Here is a 21557-nt window from a genome sequence, read left to right as displayed (position 1 = left end):
TCTATTTTTAACAAATCACAAACCTGTATAGTGATAGTACACATTCTGAGGGCTTTAAAAAGATCTTTCTTATGTGATTATTTAGGTGATTTTTCCCTTTACTTATTGAATGTTTGTATGTGCATCTGTATGTTGTATGTGCATCTGTATGTGAGCATGCACATGTGTTGGGAAATATAAGTAAGAATTTAATACATTTATTTTACAGGAAGCTTTGAAGAGACAGAGCATCTCAAGTTTTCAATTTCTAACATAAATACATTTTATAGATAATATATTGTTTCACGGAGTAGAACAGATATTCTTCTTTGGTGATTACTTATTGATTTTCTTTTGTCTATAACAATTTAAAGTACTTTATTGCTTACATTTAAATAAATGCTAAATCAATAGTAAGTTATACAACCACATAGTGGATATATGTATAGAGACATTATCCAGAATACATACCCTGGTCAGAATGGAGTCTTGTAGAAATACTCACTTTAGATGACTCTTATAAGAGCAGAAATGTGAAGAAATAAAATTATCTTACATTTCATCCTCAATGCTCAATTTTTACAAGTCATTTTTGTGATCTAACTTTTAAATAGGACAACCTAAGGCAACTGTATTTTTTTCAAATTTTATAATGGATTACATTCATGGTCAAATTTTGAGATAGAGAATTAGTAATGTTAATTGTGAGTCCTGACTCTGGTATTGACCTGTTTCTTTTTGAAAATTATTTGACCTTTCTGACTTTCAAAATTCAAAATAGAAATATGTCTGTTTTTGACCACATCATGATATGTAATTTAAATCAAACAAGACAAAATGCCTTGAGAACATAATATATATAGGAATGAAAATGTCTACTACTTGAGTGTTTTTAGAGTATCTTTCCTGATTTGGACAGAAACAGAACAGAAATATTAGACCATATCTGATGGCTTTTCTTCCTTTTTCTGTTTATGTGCATTTCATCTCTTTGAAAATCCCAGTGGCTCTGATTCTTATTTTTCTCAGTGACTTTTATGCACAATAAAGGATGCTCTTTGTAAAGTGTGAAAAAAAATTTAAAAAAAAAATCTACAAAGTAGATAAACAAAAGATTGGAAGGAAATATACCAAAATATTAAAAGTTGTTATCAAGAAAGGGGTGGTATTTTAAGTCATTTCCTTTTTTATTATTTGCAACTTCTGTATCTTCTATAATGAACAAAAAGTTTCATAAAGTAGTTATTGAAATAGTGACAGATTATTTCAGTAAAATGTATGCAGAGTTTGAGTACTGAAAGACATTCACAAAAGCATACAGAAATGTGATAATCTATATTCTGTCTCCTATGTCATACAATCATGCAAATATAAATGTGTGAAAAATTTTTAAACAATAGAATCCTGTAATGCTTTAGGAGTATGCATGTATTTTAAAATATTATTAGCCATATTTTTAAAAAAGCAAAAGATGATAGATTTAGTTAAATTGGAGGCATAATACTGAGATACTAGCACATGCAACCATTTCAACATAATACAATATTTTCTTCACATTCACTTGCTTGGTGTGAAGAGGATTTACATAAATAGGTAGGAGTTATGCTGCTTCGCCTCAAAATAACCTAAAATTTAACACTTAGGGCATTAGATTCCTTAATATAGGTGTTGAAACTTTTAAACTCTAACTTATTTACAAATAAATGTATTGATACCTCTGGAGTATGTATATATGTACGTATGTATGAACGTATTTGGTAGGTGTTCCTTACTATAAATAATCAGAGAAAATGTCAAGTTGTTTTTCTTTTTGGCCAAATTCTTCATTTTAACTCCGTCCTTTCTTTTAAGATATTTCCTTAACACTCTTCAAATAGAACCTTATTTTGAGCCAAGTGTCATTATAGAAAATGAGACTCTTTGTGAAAATCTGCCTCAAGTCCTTACCTGGTATCCCAGGATCAATGAGACTCTCTGGTCCCCAAAAGGCAGAATGATTCCTCTTTTCCGTGGTTGATGACGCAGGTGGCTGTTTTGGGGCGGTGGCTTCCTGGGACTTTTCCCGCAAGGAGCCCCTGCCTGCATCTTTGCTTGGTCTGGTGGGTCTAGGCTGTGCCATAGCCGTGTGGGTCACCGTCTTGCGGTCAAGGCTCACTGAGGGTGAAAGAGCTACTATCAGTTGTTGGGTTTCTTTTCTGAACTTTAGCTAAAACCACTAAATTTGCAGTAGATTTAAAGTCATGGACATTTGGGAATGATAACCTATTCATCTAAGATATATCAGAGCCCCATAAAAAACTATTTGTTCTTGTTTTCAAATGAGTAATCAGTTCTCTTCTAATAATTAGCTTTCTGAAAGTTCACATAAAGAAAGAGACAAAGACACAACTTAAACCTAAGGTTTTGAGATTCGTCATCCTTGCTCAAACCAGTACTTCATTAAACTTTCCACAGCTCTTCTTCCTTTCTTGCGGTGAGCGTTTATATACGCGGCATTATAAGACTGATTTACAGCTCTGACTAACCACACCCTCATGTCATAAATTTTCTAAAAAATCTATCAAAAGAAAACGTTAGCTCATTTCAGTTTTTTTCTTTTTTTTGGTTTTGTTTTGCTTTGTTTTGGCCACGCAGCATGTGAGATCTTAGTTCCCTGACCAGGGTTTGAACCCACACCCCCTGCATGGGAAGCACGGCATCCTAACCACTGGACCACCAGGGAAGTCCCTCATTTCAGTTTTTAAAAAAGCATATGTTAAACAGCATTTTTAGGATGGGGAAGAATCTTTTAGAAAATTGAAAACAATCTCTTAAAAACGTAAGTAATATCAAAATTTGACATTCGTAACTCGCATTAAAGACATAGTAAATGCTCATTTAATTTAAGGCATAGCTCATTCACATGAAGTTATACCTGAAACAAGGCAGAAAAAGAGCACTATTGAGTTTGCATTTATTGTGACAATACAGACATCCCTTCTACCCCAAAATGTGATGCAGTCAACTCACGATTTTGACAGAAAGCTTCATCAGACCCATCAGGACACTGCTCCACTCCATCGCAAGCCAGCGTGATGTCAATGCAACAGCCGTCATCACAAAAGAAGTGGTAGCGTGAGCAAACATTCGAGCATCCTGTTCGTAAACAAGTCTCAAGTCACAAGAGTGCAGGAAAGAAAGACTTCCACCATGTCAAGATTAACAGAGACTATACATATAATGAAATGCATTTGGATAAAGAGATGCAGATAATGAGGGAACACCTAACAGTGTGTGCTGGAGCAATAGGTTCTGGGAAGGTTAGGGGGTTTCTTCTTGACCTTCCTGACTTAATTCTTAGGAATCACCATGGACTCTTCGTCTTTTTTTTTTTTTTCCAGCTTATTTATTTATTTATTATTATTATTTTTCAACATCTTTATTGGAGTATAATTGCTTTACAATGGTGTGTTAGTTTCTGCTTTATAACAAAGTGAATCAGCTATACGTATACATATATCCCCATATCTCCTCCCTCTTCTGTCTCCCTCCCATCCTCCCTATCCCACCCCTCTAGGTGGTCACAAAGCACCAAGCTGATCTCCCTGTGCTATGTGGCTGCTTCCCACTAGCTATCTATTTTACATTTGGTAGTGTATATATGTCCATGCCACTCTCTCACTTCATCCCAGCTCACCCTTCCCCCTCCCCGGCTCTTCGTCTTAGGGCCCTTCTCTAAGCCAATGATACTTAAGAGGTGAGAACAGAGAAGCAGCAGCTCTGGTCTTCCCCATCCAGCCCTGGGTTTCCTCCCTCAGGTGACCCACTCTGCATTCATTCGTTCGTCCATCAGCTCCTCAGCAGGCCACCTAACACCGGTTCACCCCTTGCACAGTACTTGGCTAGCTGACTATGTTTTATCAGAGACACCACTTTCTACATGCTATTCTTGCATTCACGTTTCCTAAGTAATAATTTTTACTGAGATCAACTTTCTACTATTGAACCCTGTTTGCTGGCCACCATAGATCCATGGTGCTGTAAAGAATAAACAGAATCTTTAGCTACTAGCTGGTGAGAATTTATTTTCTACAAATAATGAAATTCCCTTCATTTTGGAGCTCTTAAGAGTTTTTAACGCTCAGAGCTACATGTATTTTCTTGAAAGGCATTCCCTGCACTCCCCCAACTCCAGATTAAGCCAACTTTCCTTTATAGTTGTTAGCTACATAACAACTGCTGACATTAGTGATGCAGACTAAAGGTATCAGGCTAAAAGTAGGTCTTAAGGATTCTGTAATTCTCCAGGGACAGATGGACTAGACAATTGTCTCAGCTCATGGGAGAGTGGTACCTGATGATATTTCTGAGACAAATGGCTGAGCGTAGTATACACGCCCAAGAGAGTCTTGGAAACGTTCTACTGGAAGGAAGTTCAATTAAAATGCTGGGAGAGGAGTCCATCTGGGTGGAACGCAATTCGAAGATACCTTGATTATGGAGGAAGAAGAGGTAAAGAAAAGAAATGGTGGCAGAAAGAAGAGGACACAGGAAACCAGCAGTTATGGCTGAGAACTTGGGCCTAGAAAGGAGAATCTGCTTCGGACACAGGGAAGGGGTTGGGAGGAAAAGTAAAGGGAAACTCTGTGGACACCAAGCAGGATGCAGCCTCTGCTTACATTTCTTAAACTCATGACATGAAAATCCTAACTATCTCGAGGCTTTCCTTACTCCTTGGTAGTTTTGGAGCTAGATCCATATTAGTAATTCACCCATCTATTTCTAGATTAGTGGTCTCCAAACCTTTTTGACTATACTTATCTCCAATCTATAAATCATATGCATGTGCCACCATATTAACATATTATACATCTTATAAAATAGATTGAAAATTTAAAGAAGATTAAAAATTAATAAAAATATAAGTTCTGGGGCTTCCCTGGTGGCGCAGTGGTTAAGAATCCGTCTGCCAATGCAGGGGACACAGGTTCGAGCCCTGGTCCAGGAAGATCCCACATGCCGCGGAGCAACTAAGCCCGTGCATCACAACTACTGAGCCTGTGCTCCAGAGCCCGCGAGCCACAACTACTGAGCCCACGTGCCACAACTACTGAAGCCTGCACGCCTAAAGCCCGTGCTCCGCAACAAGAGAAGCCACTGCATTGAGAAGCCCATGCACTGCAACGAAGAGTAGCCCCCACCCACCGCAACTAGAGAAGGCCACGCGCAGCAATGAAGACCCAACGCAGCCAAAAATAAATAAATAATTAATTAAAATATATACGTTCTGGTATTTTCTTTTCCGTCTTAAAAATGTCTTGACTGTCTGTTTGGGATTCTCTATGGAGACCACACATCTGGATCATCTTAGAGGTGCTTGTTGGCTTGCTCTGTGAATAGATTATTTTTTGCAAAGCTGGAAAACATGCAGCCTCTATATCCAAAACTGAACCAACTTATCACAGAAGCAGGGGTATGTGCTTGTCTGTTTACCCCAGAAAGTGTCACCCTTGGTTATCATGAAAGCTAGTCATTAACCACAAGATCCATATATATAATAGAGGGAACAGAAACCCTCTCAATCCCCACCTCTTGTTTTCAATGTGTCGATGTAGCATCTTATTAACTTTAATTCATAGTTTGTTATTCCAGTCTAACCAGTGAGTGATTCCAGACAGCAGTTAATACAATAGCATTCTTTTTATTTTCTGTATAAAGTTACATACGTAAGACCTGTACCCAACTGGCCTTTCAGTAACCAAAGGTGAATCACATCACTCACTCTCTGCATCTTCAAATACACTTTATCGTCATCTTGAGAAAGGCCGGAAATGTACAACTGGCAACTGGCCTTGGGAGCCCCAGAAAAATGGCCTGAGTAAGTAAACCAGAGCAACAGGCAGCTGGTGAGGTGTCAGCCCTTTGCCTCCATCAGCTCAGGCCGTTTCTCCCTCCGATGCACCTCAGTTGTACAAAAACAACCCTTTTCTAATTTCTGCAGGGGTGACAGCTTCCCAGGAGCACTTTTCTCCCAGAACCAGCAGCTGACTTGGTCCTTGCCCAGGGAGCCCTGTTCCCAGGAGCACAGCCCTCGGGGCCCAGGAGTTTTCCACTGCTGATGATTTCAGCTGTTTGCAGCGGCCCTGGCACATGGCCAGCTTTCCAAGGTATGTTCTGGGTAACTGGCTCTTCTGTGCAGCTGCAATAAATCAACAAGCAGGGACTGCTTGAATGTGGGCTGGGCTGCAGGGCTGGCTCACTCCCCGTGGCTGACTCACGGTGCTGTGGTGAGTGGACTGGAGTTTGGGGTCTGGCCTGTCCATTGGCGGTCACCCCTCCTTCCTCATGGTCAGCTTAAACCTTGGCTGGACAGGAGTCAGCCAACCTAATTGTGAATGTTCCTAATGCGCTGTATCCTTGTGGAAGGCAAATTGTCAAGGTGGCGGAGTTCTTAGGATTCTAAAGTCTCCTTCCTCATGTCCAGTATGCACACTGACCCATGTCTTTGATGGAAGATCAAAGTACAAGTAAATCCAATCTTTTTATTCTGATTCTCCCGACTGCTGGCTTGATTACCATCCAAATACTGAGGAATCAAGGATGTAGGGGACAGGCTACAAGTCTGCTAGAGCTAGCAGTGAAGGGTAGTGAAGGGTCACCACACATGGCCAGGGATCAGGTCTGTGGAGCGCAGTACCCACGCCCACTGCCTTGCACACAGTTCCCGTTCACTGCAGATGCTGGGAAGGTATCCGCTGACCGAGTGACAGGACCCTCACACATACACGATCTCAGCACTTCTCCAGAGTGAATTGGGGGGAGGGGTTCCCTCTGCCATACCCCCATATCTTTAGTGCTGCTGAGTTCCATATAAGTTTTTTTTTTAACTTGATGAGCTAATCTTAGAAATGTAGATGTTTGGGAAAGTAAGAAACAGGTAAATGAGAGAAATGAGTTTACATTGGGCAACAGAACGTGAGAAGCATTATATATATGTCGAGCTATGTTATTAACGTATCTGTGCATCTGTGTAAAGTGTCCATGAAAGTTTTTAAACAGTTCTTTTAAATTGACACATGCACTGCATATATTTTAACTTGTTTTAAATGTACTCCTTGGCTGCATTCTTTGAACATACATATCAAATAGACCACCCTCCTTTAAACAAGATCCTCTCCTGGAAAAGCCAGATGTCTTTTATGAAACTGAGTCACGGAAAGATGGAGCATCTCTCGGGTCCCGTGGCTCACACAGCCTACTCTCATCCCCTGGGGTGTGGAGTGCTACCCCGCCCCAGTTCAGCAGTCTCACTTTGCCCAAAATATAATGCAGCCTATTTTTGCAATCATATTTTTAGTAAAGATTTTCCCATTCAACAACAGACAAAATAAAATGAAAGGGCCCCTGTAATGCACAGTCAGAATATAAAATGCCAATTTAATACCATCCTTCCATCGATAACCCGGTTTCTGTTGGCCAATGTGAATGTGAGGGAAGGACTTTCTTCTCACCTCCTGTGGAGAAGGCCACGGGAAGCACGGTCACCGAGACGTTGTCAGAGCTCCTCTGCCCAGCAGTGTCCATCACCGTCAGCTGAAAGGTGTATGTCCCTTCCTGTAGGTGGGACAGCTTCAGGGTTCCGGACTGAGGCACCTGATACCCAAACAGGAAACATCATATTTAGTTAAGAACCTGAGGCACAGAGTCCAGCATCATCCTGAACTGGAAATCAGTGTCATCCTTGGAGCAGTCCCATGACCCACTTCTCCACTCCTGGTCCAAGGTTGCAGAATGCTAATCACACACAGTTCTGGCAGATTGGTCAGAAGACTTGAGCTCCGGTGGGACTGGGGCCTGACACCCCCTTTCTCCTGGAAACTTCCCCTCTCACGCCCATCCACATGGTTGCATTGGAAGGGTCAGTTATGACCTCTCCTATGGCCACGGGGGTGCCAGGCTAAGCTGAGGGGAGCCAGTGGCCGTGCAGGTGCTAAAGCATGGATCTGCCTAAGTGGAGGTGGCAGGGTGGGCTCTCACTTTCTCCACCTCTGGCTCAGAATCAGGCAGGCTGTGCGAGGTGGCAGCTATGCAACAGGTGACACCACTGTTTATCGCTTCTTGGGACTTAAGACAGGAATGCTTGGGAACATGGGAGCAGATGATGACCACACTGGAGCGTGCTGACGTGAAGCCCTGCAGCCTTGAGCAGGGTGGTGTGAGAGAGCAGCTCTGTCCTCTGTCCCAGCTGGTCTGCCAGAACATAGACCTAAGACTGCCGAAGGCCAGCAGCCTTGGGGTTTGCTGCCCTGGGTGTATGAGAGGAGAGGGTAGATTGTAGGACTGAGTCAGAGTAGGGATTTAAGGTGGGTGCGACAGGGGGATGCTGAGTGTGGCCATAGGAGTGAGGCTGAGATGAAGTTAATGGAGATTTTAAGAGACCAGGGAAGCCTTGAGGCTGGAGGCTGGGGGGGCTATCCACACAAGACACATCCTCACCCAGGCCCTGGTCATATCTCTGGGAAGGTGAGTAAGGTACTGGGCTTCTGGGTGTCAACACTCAGCATGCCAGTGTCAAACTAAACCTCTGCGGGCCGGGCCTTCCCTGGGAAGCCTCTTTCCAACGCTGGGGCTGGAAGGACGGAGCATCCCTCGTCTAAGGGGCCAGTCCCTCCACCTGGGCTTTGGATGCCTCCCTCTAGCCTTCCTAGGTACCTCTTCTCTGATGCAGGAAACACCGTATCCAGATCCAGACCATGGTAATCACCTTCAACATCTTGGGTGCACTCAAATTTAGGTCTTTTCAAATTAAATATCCCCTCCCTGGTGCCTTTTTTTTTTTTTGGGAGTTGGTTGATGATCTTTATTAAATGGCCACTCTGGTCATCCTTATTCACTTGGCAGAATTAATATGGTTTTCAATGAGCCAAATTTCCACCTGGCCCTCGTGGGGCAAAAGCACTCTAACAAGTATAGCCGAGGTGTGTAGAAGTTTGTCTCAAAAACTTTTTAAGATAAATAGAGTTTGAAAAATCTGCTTATAGGAGAAGGATAGCTCTGTCAGATTTTGCGGCTCAGCTATCCATGGGTGTAATGACGATCAACTGTCTCGATGGGAAAGCTCTGAGAGCTGCTGGATTTGGACACCAACAGAAAAGGGAGATGCTGACAACTGCTGACAGAGAATGGATCTTGCCCGAAGGGCCTCCGAAGAGGGCTTTGCGTTCGGCACCGGTCCACATCTGCAGGCCTTGCCTCTATGAGCAGAAACTAAGTACAGTAACTTAATACCAAGGTCTTTGTTTGAGGCTTATTTTGATAACTGAGAAAGTCAATAAGATTCTATTAATCTCCTGTGAAATTTCTTCTACAAAAGGCTCCCCTCCCCTTCTTCTGCAGTAATTTGTTTAAAGCTTTTGCTGTTTCACCTTAAGTCTCCCAGAGCCAGTGAGAAAAGGCAGTAAACATTTTGAAGCCATAAGAGATAAAACATTAATCTGATTTGATTTTTTAATCCCTTTCATAACACAGCTTGGCATGTCCTTTTTTTTTTTTAATTGAGGTATAGTTGATTTACAATTTCAGGTTAAGTTTCAGGTGTACAACATAGTGACTCAAATAATTTTTAAAGGTTGTACTCCATTTATAGTTATTATAAAATGTTGGGTATATTCCCTGTGCTGTACCATATATCCTTGTAGCTTATTTATTTCAAACATAGTAATTTGTACTTTTAATTCCCTGGCCCTTTTTAGTTTAGTTATTTGGCTAACAAAGGCTATCTTCCCTCAAAATCAGATATTAGAATATATAGAACTGTAAGATGGACGTTTTCCCTTCAAGCACCCAGGTCATCTTTTTGAACATCTCCTCACATTTATATGATACTGGAAAGGATTTAAAGTATTTTACAAACATTTCCCAAGTGTCAGGATAAAAAATACATACACACACACACATAAATGTATATGCAACATACCCAATTTGTAACTTGGAGAGAGATATTACCTTTAATAAAACAAAGAGCTTCTAATCTCTGCCCAAGATCTCCTATTCAGCAGTAACAGAGCCTTTGATGGCTGGCCTCTGGCTAAATCAATGTATAACTCACTCTGCTATTCTGGCTCAACTGCACCTCCCTAAAATAGTAATTTAGTGGCGAGGAATACACGTTTGGGTTTATTTATATACCACACACACACACACATACATGATTATTATATATACTGAGCTACAAAATGAGTACTGCCTGTCTATTCCCCTACCCACACAGTTGCTTCTAAAGTATATAAGGCATTGGGCATATGTCAGTTACAAAGTAGTGACAAGATAACGTGGTACAAAATATTTCAGTAAGAAACTCCATTGAACCAATGAACCCAAACGCATTCTAGCCTTCTGCCTCGTGTCAACTAATTCAACTGGCAAAACTGGATGAGAGCTCTATAGTGATTTGAAGGCCATTACGATTCTTGTTATAATCCAATGCCATCTCCCTGCACACATACAGAGTGAAGGAGACACACGGGGCAGCTGTCCTGATCAGCAGAGGCCAGAACATAAACTGGCACCACAACTGTCTAGAAACTTCAGGTGAACATACTTAGGTTCTGTTCTTCAGTTATATGTTCCTTTTTCTATTTACTTTTCATCATGAATATGACCCAAAGTTCCATAAAAAAGAAGCAAAATGAATTCAACTGTCTGTACTTTCCTAGTTATATATGCTCAAATGAATGCAGTTAGATCATAGTCACAAATAACTCTGATGTGCCCATCTTTCCCAATTGTGCAGGAAGGTGATTTTAAGAGCATTTCCTCAAGAGTTGGGGATTTCTCTTATCCTCACCAGAGGAGGATCATTCTCAAAAGAACAGAACCAAAAAGGCAGTAATTAAGACAGAATTACATTGCTTATCTTGAGGTTTCAGGAATCAAAGGGAGAAATATTTTTGGACTGGGGCTTTTCTCCTACTTTTCAAATTCTCTCAAAATGTGTTATGTAAATCGTGCTCCACTTATAAAACTAGCCATGATTAGAAGCCTCTAGAAGTAGAGTACAGAGAGGAAAAAGGAACTTATTCTTCCTGTTACAACCCAATTTTACCTCTGTGTTATTCTTTTTTTTTTCTTTTTTATTATGCATTTCTTTTTTTTATAAATTTATTTAATTTATTTATTTATTATTTTTGGCTGAGTTGAGTCTTCGTTGCTGTGTACGGGCTTTCTCTAGTTGCAGCGAGCGGGGGCTATTCTTTGTTGCAGTGCATGGGCTTCTCATTGCGGTGGCTTCTCTTGTTGCGGAGCACGGGCTCTAGGCACGCAGGCTTCAGTAGTTGTGGCTCACAGTCTTCAGTAGTTGTGGCGCACGGGCTTCGTTGCTCCGCGGCATGTGGGATCTTCCCGGACCAGGGCTTGAACCCGGGTCCCCTGCATTGGCAAGTGGATTCTTAACCCCTGCGCCACCAGGGAAGTCCTATTTCTCTTCTTACCTCCAGCAGTCTTAGAACCTAAGTTCTAAGACTAGAAACTTAGTGAATATTTGATGAATGAATGAACGAAAGAGTGAACAGAATGGCAAATAACATAAAAGAAGATGAGAGAGAGCTGGAACAAGAGCAGAGAAAGAGAGTAACACTAAAGTTCCCATCCTTCCCACCAAGAGCAGGACATTCCCTGAGAGCATGAGCCAATCTTCTTGCACCTGGCCATATGCAGTTTCTCCAGACAAAAGATCAGCACTGCTGCCCTCTTGCTTCTTCTCCTACTGCCCTTCCCTTCCTTCCAAACCAAGGAAGTTTGTAGAAGTATGTTATTGCACAGACCACTGGGCAAATGGGCAACTGTCCTCCAGGGAAAGCCATACCTGATTCTCATTTTAAAAGGATACTGATTTTCATGGTCCTAGGTTACTGTAATCAGAGGATATACATTGAACTTGAAAGCCCTCACACATGTTCAAAATTTTTGCACTATAGAATGTGGATCTTTTCAATCCGAAATTTTTACATCAATATAATTATGAGTCCTATTGTCAAAATATTAAGAGTACAGAGACATGTACCACAGGGCTCGCATCTGCAAAGTCTTCTCTGATGTTCCTCAGCTAGATTATCATCTCTCCCTCCCTCTGAATTCCAGGGGCACTTTATCTACATTCTCTTTTGGCCTTGCCACCTTCTATTTGGTATTATCGTTAATTAGGGGCACATCTAATCTCCTCAACGGGAGGCAGCTCCCTGAGGGCAAAATACCCTGCAAATTCTTCATAGGGCCTTACTCCCTTGCTCCTTGCCAGTAGAAGGCTCTCATAATTTTTGTTTGTTTATATACAAGTAAGTAAATTTATTCTGACTGTAGTTCAGTTAAACTATTGGTCAAAGAGACCCCACAAATAGTTTACATCCCAAGATGTTTAGAATTAGCTATAATAGTTACCTCTCCACGAGTGCTCTTTCTGTGCTGTGCGATGCGCTAAGCACTTTATTTGCATTTTCCCATTTTAACCCCCAGTGGAACACTCTCAGGTGGTATTATTTTCTTTACAATTGAGGAAGCTGAGGCTTAAAGAATGAAGTAATTTTCCCAAGTTCACCCCACGAGGGAATTGGCAAAACTGGGTTTGAACCCAGGCCATAGGATTCCAAATTCCATGCTCGTAGCCACTGTAGAATTCTACCTCTGAGTTAGCAGAGCTCTAGGCCTTCCAGGTCCTTATTTCAAGAATCATTTCCTAGAAAGCACTGAGTCACAGCTTATACACAAACCAGCTAGCTGTTGTGGTCTGAAAAAGCAAGATACTTCCTCATACACACACACAAAGTCCTTCAAAACCTCTAAAAGCGCTTCTCCCGCCCACATCCTCACCCCACTACCCACCCCCAAATACAAGTGCCAGGACCTTTGAAGGGACAGTGACAGGAATTCAGGTTTAAACCCAAGGGGACCTGGAAGCCCAGATTGACTGCAGATTCCTGTGATGCCGGAAGCCTATTGTGCTATAAATTTATTGTCTGGGAAGCTGAGTGTTTCTGAACAGGAAAAAGACTTCAAAGCTTCTGTTGCTATTGGAATAGAGCGTTCACAACTCAATTTACCCAGATTTATTTTTCATGAGGTACGTACTTTTTTTCCCAGGGAGATTATTTTTCATCATGTCCTTATAAGTAGTTTTCTTAAAGAAAAAAATGCAGTTAAACATTCAAGGCCCTGAGCTATTGCGTAAAATGAATTCATGCTTAAAGGGCAGTCTACATCAAGGCTCATGGTTAATTCTGAAACACAACTGGTATGAATTATGCATCTATTATGCTCTCATGTGTTTTCCTGCTTAATTGGAGCAGTAAGTCCTAGGATTTGCTGTTGTTTTTTTTTTTTTCCTGACTAATAACACCCTTCATTCTTTTTTCTTTATACTTTTTTTAAAAATTATTTTTATTTATTTATTTGGCTGCGTTGGGTCTTCGTTGAGGTGCGCGGGCTTCTCATTGTGGTAGCTTCTCTTGTTGAGGAGCACGGGCTCTAGGCGCGTGGGCTCAGTAGTTGTGGCTTGCGGGCTCTAGAGTGCAGGCTCAGTAGTTGCGGCACACGGGCTTAGTTGCTCCGCAGCATGTGGGATCTTCCTGGACCACGGCTCGAACCCGCGTCCCCTGCACTGGTAGGCGGATTCTTAACCACGGCACCACCAGGGAAGTCCACACTCTTCACTCTTGAAGCAAGATACAAAGAAACACTTAAGGCCACAACGGAATATTCATTCATATGCACCAACTTTTTTTTTTTTTTCCAAAATAAATTTATTTTATTTATTTATTTTTGGCTGCATTGGGTCTTCGTTGCTGCGTGCGGGCTTTCTCTAGTCGCGGTCTTCGTTGCGGTGTGTGGGCTTCTCATTGCGGTGGCTTCTCTTGTTTCGGAGCATGGCCTCTAGGCTCTCTGGCTTCAGTAGTTGTGGCGCACGGGCTTAGTTGCTCCGTGGCACGTGGGATCTTCCCGGACCAGGGCTCGAACCCACGTCCCCTGCATTGGCAGGCGGATTCTTAACCACTGCGCCACCAAGGAAGCCCCATATGCACCAACTTATCCCCAGATATTACTCAGGAAATTTGCAGCCTTGATAATCTTCTGTGTCTCAAAAATGTTCTGTGGGCTGCCATAACTTTTTTGTCCTTTATTCAAAGCTTCAGGTGAATAAAATAGCTGACGGGCAGTGGTGTAGGTGAAATTTCGCAGCGGTTCGGAGTTGTTCTGGTGCCCTGGGGTGGGGTGTTTTTTTGCTTCTCCCTCTCCCCTTCTGCTCTCACCTCCAGGAAACAACTCGTCCCTCTGGTTTTTCAGTGTCAAAAAAATGCATTTTTTTAAAAAGTCCTTTTTTGACTCAGACCAGACTCTGAAGGGTTTCCTCTGTAGGCACTGGAGGAGTGAGGTTCTGTTCCCTAGTAAAGGCCTTCTGGGCACTGGTGAGCACATGGATAAGTATTTGGGGTTTGGGGTTCCTTGGGAGAATCTTTAAGAGAACATTACCCAGGCACCAACATAGCCTGCCTGGGTGCAAGACAAGGCTACCAGGGACCTCATGGACACCATCAAAGGAAAGATGATCTCAGAATAAATTGAATGATAATGTACTTGTTTACTGTTTACTATGTGCTGCTCACTGTTCCAGGGGTCTTATTTGCATTACCTCCTTTTATCCCAGTGATAACACCCTGAGAGGAGGGCTTTGGTTATTCCCATCTTGCACAGAGGAGGTGGTGAAGCGAGGATTCAAAAACCAAAGCAAAGTAGAAGCTGTGCTGGAAGTATTACCTATTTGACCTCTTTCATTCACTGTTAAACTGACTCACTGAGGGAGGAAGGAAATAGTTGAAATGTGATACGAAGCTTTCTCACTTATTTATCATTTTTCTTCCTTTTTAAAATTTACAAACAGTCTACACCCTCCCTCCTCCACCCCACCCCATGGCCTCGAATATCTAGGATAAATTTTATTGAAGGGATTTACATTTTGTTTTCATGAAGACTAGATATTGTCCAATAGCCAAGAAAAAATAATAGGTGATATGTGTCTAGGATCTCCCTTGATGAGATGCAAAGTCATTGTTAGACAACACTTAGCAGCTCTTCCTAACAGCAGTATGAGGCCAGAGTGCGGAAAAATGTTGTCCTGCCCACCTTGCTAGGAAGGATGATAAAAATTTGAGGCTTAAAAGGGCACTTTTTGAAAGGTTAGCAAAATAGTCAATCACTTTTTTAAAAAAGGAACCAATCAATTTAGCAAGTATTATTAGAATCCTAGTGAGTACAAAGTACGGTTCTAGGCTTTAGGAGAGAAAGGGAAAAAATATCAAGAAAGGAAGAAAGAAAGAAGAGAGGGAGGAGGAAGGAAAGAAGGAAGAGAGGAATGGGAGAAGGAAGTGAGGAGCGAGAGGAGGGAAAGAGGCGGGGGGAGAAATCCTGACAGCATCCCAGATGATTGAAATCCCTTTTCCACCCATCACTCAGTCCCCCACTGAAAATAATTCTAAAGAAATCCTTCATAATCCTTATAAATTCTGTTGTGATATTATACATTTTACATATATCTTTGACCTGTTATCAACAAACACAGGTGAAAAACAGGAGACAGATGCAGTTAGCCTTTAATCTTCAAAGATCACCATAGGTTCTCTGGTACTTTGTGTATTGGTTAAATAACCAGGCTGCCTTGAAAATCCTGCTTATTAAATTTTTATAAAGTCTTTCAATACGTTTTTTAATCATCTCCTTAACGTATATGATTCTTTCATTTTGTAGGCATTTTCAGTATTGACCCAAATTATATCCAGGGAAACTGACTGAGGAGGAGTAAATGACAAAATATCTCCTACGTAAGACAGAAGGCAGTTTGAAATTCAACATTGATTTTGCGTTCTCTTTCCCTATGACAAAAAGCCAATATTCTTCTTTCTATTTATGTTCCTTGCCCAGAAAACCTTTTCTCTAAGGCTCAGTTTAAAAATACTATGTTAATGCGTTGAGGGTGGTCTAAAAATGAGACTAATGGGGAAACGAAATATAGACCATCCAGTCTCGTGGAACTTGGGTTTTATCAAGAAGGACTCATGTTTCTGTTTGCTCAAGACAGTCTCAGTTTATCTCTGTGGTCCTGGTGTAATTATTAATACCACCTCCTCTCACTCCCAAACATGTTTCAGTGTGGATGATAATACACCTATCTGTTTTTAAAAATTAAGTGTGTACAGCAGGCACACCAATGTGCAACTGGTTTTAAGTTAATAATGAAGTTATTGGTGTAAACAATATCCATCCTTTAGTAAGCTTCCATTACACATGGTATTCTAAAACAGTTTAGTTAAATTTTCCGCATCTGATGAATGGAAATCAATCGACAAATTTATGAATTTCAAATCTCCCTGAACGTCCTCATACTCTGTTATCACGTTCCTAAATGTCATATTTTACATTCTGACTTCAGATTTAAATGTATTATGTTATGAAACTCAGTGACATCTAATGGAGTACCTGAAAAATGTGTCTTCTTACATTTAAGAATGTATTATAGATTAATACCCAGTTAAATAGATGTAGAATATCCTGTTAGAGGGCAGAAAATATATGACTTTAAAATCAGAACCTCTTGGGAATTCCCTGGTGGTCCAGTAGTTAGGACTCGGTGCTTTCACTGGGGAGGCCCGGGTTCAATCTCTGGTTGGCGAGCTAAGACAGAGCAAGCTGCTGGGTGTGGCCAAAAAAAAAAAAAAAAAATCAGAACCTCTTGGTTCTGACCGATCATCTCTCTTATTCATTTTCTTCATAAATGAGGAAACCAAGTCAGAACATGAGCTTTCCCATATGTTTAGTCGATTTAAAGTGCTTGGTACTGGGACTTCCCTGGCGGTCCAGTGGTTAAGGCTCTGCGCTGCCAATGCGGGGGGTGCAGGTTAGATCCCTGGTCTGGGAACTAAGATCCCACATGCCACGCGGCCAAAAAATTTAAAAAAAAAGTGCTTAGTACGGTACTGGACACACACTAGATGCTAAAGAAGGTTAGCAATTAATTTTATCATAATTAAGCTGGCAGCGTAATTCCTCTTAGGGTGAGAACCTCATTGATTTTTGTTTTTTGAATACCTGATGGGTCATTTGGATGTGAAAGGATAGTCCTACAACCTGGTCTTAAAGTATCCCAAAACAAAGGGAGGGCTGACTATTCTACCACCAAAGATGAGAGAAGGAGGTGAGGACCCTGCAGACAGTGGAGAAAAGGGGAGAGGAGAGGGGAGGGCTCAAGAAGGGGTTGGGATAGGCACTCAGCGGAAAGTCTGACCAATGAGAGTTGAGTTAACTTTGGGGGCATTCACGAATGTACACCATTATAAGACAGTTGCAGTTTGATAGCAAATGACTCCTCTATTGCAGACTTTGTCACTTAGATGTTGGCTTTATAGCTTTAGGTCTATCTGCCATCGCCGTTATACACTTGGCTGGGGAATTAGTCCACACTTTCCTCCTTTTTTTTTTTTTTTCCCCTCGGCCCCGCCTGTCGGCATGCAGGATCTTAGTTCCTCCGACCAAGGATCGAACTCGTGCCCCCTGAAGTGGAAGTGCAGAGTCTTAACCACTGGACCACCAGGGAAGTCCCACACATTTTCCTCTTGATGGCATCATAGTCAGCCCTAAAAGTCTATAAGAAATGCCTAATCTTGTTATTTCTTTATAAATATCTTCAATAAAATAAATACTGAATCATCAGCATTATTTTTATTCAGCGTTTATATACATACTTCATTGTTTACAGAGTAAAGCCTTTAGTAGCAACTATGAAAAGCTAGATGATAATAGAGACAGATTTGCAGCTGCCTGAACAAATATATCCCACGAGTGCCAATTAATTGTCAGTGTCATCTCAAGGGAACTCTCATAGCAGGCTGACCAATGGCTTGCCCATGCACCTTTCCTGATCAATCTTACTTCTCAGAGATTTCAGTAAAGATACATTAATTCTGCAGCTGACACAATGCACAGAAGAATAATAAATATGATGGATGACACTCAAAGTTCAAAATTATTTCTGTTGTAGCTGAAAACCCAAACATTGAGATATAAAAAGGGTAAACATAAAGTCTTGCACTCAGGTTCAGTAAATCAATTATACAAACACAGGATGGGGGAGGCCATCAGGACAGCAGTTCATGTAGAAAGATGAAGCAGGTTTTAGGTGATCCTGCTAATGGAAAACTCAACATGAACCTATGGTGTGAAGCAGCTACTAAAATAGTTTATGTAAATAAATCTTCATTAATAGAAGTGAGACAATGTCTGCATCACAGGATGTAATAGTCTGTGTCAGGAAGAACCACGGTTTATGCATGGGTTTCAATTAGGGGTGTCAGATTTTAAGAAGGGCATGGATGAATCTGAGAAAATCCAAAAAAGGCCGGATGGTGGACAGTCTAAAAATCAATTCATATGAGGAACATCTGAAAGAATTGAGAGTGTTTAGTTCTGAGAAGACCATCCCAAGTGGTGACATTCATTAAAAAAAAAAAAAAAAAAACCTTTAATGGCTGACACACAGAAAAAAAGATGTGTTCAGTGCTTTTCCAAAAAGAAGATTCAACACCAATGCATAGAAGTAACACCCCACTGGCCCAACAATTAGAGCTGATTAAAGATGTCATGCGACGTGATGTGAAATAATGAGCTTTCATCTCTGGAAATACCAGGCAGAGACTGGATGACCACTGGAAGGGATGTGAAAGCAGGAGCTCCTGTATGGATAGGAGGCTGGGTAAGATGCTGATCGAGGGTCTGGTCCAGTTCTAAGACTGTCTAATCACTGGGTAAGTCAGTGTGTTTAAATTAGTCTTGAGGGACTAGCTGATTATCGTTCTTGCCTTTGTCCCAAGAAAACAGAAGTCAGTGCTTCCCCACAGAGGGAAGAGCCTGTGAAGACACAGGCAGGAGAAGACAGCCAACTACAAGCCAAGGAGGGAGGCCTTAGAAGAAACCAACCCTGCTGCCACCTTGATCTTGGACTTCTAGCCTCCAGAACTGTGAGAAATTTCTGTTGTTTAAGCCACCCAGTCTGTGGTACTTTGTTATGGCAGCCCTGGCAAACCAACACAGATTTTCCCCACCTCCTCTGACTGAAGTGATTTGGATGAAGTTTATCTGCCTAAACCAGGAAATACTACAAAGGGTCCCGGCAGGGTTAATAAAAAGCCACTTTCCTCACAACTCAAGACTCCCTGTGTTGATACAGCAATTCCACTTCCGGGTATTTATCCAAAGGAAACAAAAACACTAATTCGAAAAGATATATGCACTCCCATGTTCAATGCAGCCTTATTTACAATAGCCAAGATATGGCAACAACCTAAATGTCTATCAACGGATAAATGGATAAAGAAAATATGGTGTGTAAAGAGAAGGAAATCTTGCCATTTGCAACAGCATGGATGGACCATGAGGGCATTATGCTAAGTGAAATAAGCCAGACGGCTAAAGACAAATACTGTATGATCTTATGCTTATTATGGAATCTAAGAAAACAAAAATACCCAAAAAACCGAGCTCACAGGTACAGAGAACAGACTGGTGGTTGTCAGAGGCATGGGGTAAGGGACAGGTGAAAGAGGTCAAAAGTTACAAATTTCCAGTTATAAAATAAATAAGTCATGGGATATGATGTACAGCATGGTGATTACAGTTAACAACACTGTTTTGTATATTTGAAAGTTGCTAAGCGAGTAGATCTTAACAGTTCTCATCACAAGAAAAAACATTGTAACTCTGTGTGGTGACAGATGTGGACTAGACTTACTCTGGTGATCACTTCACCATACGTACATGTATCAAGTCACTGTGCTGTACACCTGAAACTCACATAATGTTACATGTCAATTGTATCTTAATTGTGTACAGGCAGCCACTGGGTAAGTGGCACATTCCCATCGGCAGCAATTCCAGCCCAGATAAGCCCGATGAAAATCAGTGAGGAGCGCTTGAATAGGAGCCCTTGACTCCAAACCCCACCGCACTTAATTAACTCAACTATCTCAGGCAGGCCTAACGCGAGGTAAGATGGTTGCTTTCTGGATCATGTGAAGAATAAGTTCGTTCTATTGTTATTTTCCTCTTTATGTTCCTTTGTATTTTTCAAATTTTCTACTTGGATTTTAACTCAAAAAAGAAGACAGAAAAAAATTTTTTTAAGTAATCTGAGTCAACAAAACAAAGCATGAGTCTTTTTCCTTGAAGCATTTTTGTGTTCTGGAGAAGTCAACAAAAAAGCAGCAAGAACGAGGGTAAGCTTCAAACCACATGGTCAGGGAATTCCTTGGCGGGCCAGTGGTTAGGACTCCATGCACTCACTGCCGAGGGCCCAGGTTCGATCCCTGGTTGGGGAACTAAGATCCCACAAGCCACGAGGCTCAGCCAAAAAATAAATAAATAAATAAAAACAAAACACGTGGTCAGGATCACTGTTTACTCAGTAGAAAAGTAAATTCATATAGTAACATTTTTTCAACAATCATTTTTATGCTTTCTCCATTTTACACTTCTGCCAACTTACAGACATTTGGGGAACATAAGTAGAAAGACCACTGCACTGAAACATTAGTTTTCATTACAATTACAACATGAATTACCTTCATGTCCACTGACGGGTCACCCTGCAGCAGTGTCCACTCATACTGGACGATGGTGTGGTCATCTGTGCTCTCACGGCCATCCAGAATCACTCCGTCTGTGGGCAGATGCAAAACAACATCTTGCCCAGCCTTGCTAAGTGGAGGCTCGTCTTTTTCTGTGAAAGAAAATAAATAATTCACAAGACTTATGTTCCCTATTTTTTTTCTAATTTATTGAGAGGTAACTTGTTTGCTAGAATAGATGTAGTGCAGCAAAGAACTGCCAGGGGATGTATAGCAACTGAAAGTTATTTTCTTATTTTCATTGTAATATAATAAATTAAATTTGGAAAGTTAAGGCAAGTTCTTGGATTCACATAAAATAAAACTCACATAGAAATTTTCTGGAATCCAATTTTTCATCTAGGAAAACACAAGAGGTTCACAGCTTCTAACTAGTTTTTATAAGAGAAGCCGGCACAGAGTTTGAGATATCCTAAAATAGCAAACGAGTATGTATTTACCTTTTGTTCTTCATGGTACTAAATTTAAGGCTCACTGTGTTCACTAAATATTAATATGTGACTGACAGCTGCTCCAGTGGTGACTGACAGAAGCCATTAGATATAGAAAATATTTCTAAGAGCAGAACTGTGAATATTTTAATGGATTTAAGCATCTTATTAGTAAGCTTACACAAATGCAGATATATTTTAAAGAAACTTAGTAATTTAGCTGGGAAAAAAACCCTACAGGTTTTTGTAATACATCTTTTTTGGCATCCACTATTTCCTCCCTCCTCCAGCTCCAAAACTTGGTCTGAATTCTGGCCGGGACTTCCTTAGCTTATTCTGAATGATGTTGCTAAGACATTGCTCTCTTTCTGCGCAGCCGAAGTTGCCTCCCAAGTAAACTTCTAAGGGCCAATCCAGACATCCAGTGCCTGAGGTTTGGGGCTAGCAG

General features: G+C 41.2%; 1 protein-coding gene across 3 annotated transcripts in view; it reads right to left on the bottom strand.

Moving 5' to 3' along the window:
* The window catches only part of LRP11 (LDL receptor related protein 11), a 52298-nt gene that overhangs the window by 25140 nt on the left and 5601 nt on the right, over positions 1-21557 (bottom strand). For all 3 annotated transcript variants that reach the window (XM_061207616.1, XM_061207614.1, XM_061207615.1), the window contains exons 2-5: positions 20613-20770; positions 7470-7611; positions 2989-3114; positions 1927-2133 (exon numbers count right to left, since the gene is read on the bottom strand). In XM_061207616.1, coding sequence (XP_061063599.1) covers positions 1927-2133; positions 2989-3114; positions 7470-7611; positions 20613-20770 — 633 coding nt within the window. The remainder of the gene's footprint in view (positions 1-1926; positions 2134-2988; positions 3115-7469; positions 7612-20612; positions 20771-21557) is intronic.

Source organism: Eubalaena glacialis, chromosome 12 (assembly GCF_028564815.1).
Source record: "Eubalaena glacialis isolate mEubGla1 chromosome 12, mEubGla1.1.hap2.+ XY, whole genome shotgun sequence".
Taxonomy (NCBI): domain Eukaryota; kingdom Metazoa; phylum Chordata; class Mammalia; order Artiodactyla; family Balaenidae; genus Eubalaena; species Eubalaena glacialis.
This window is presented reverse-complemented; position numbering and strand designations above follow the sequence as displayed.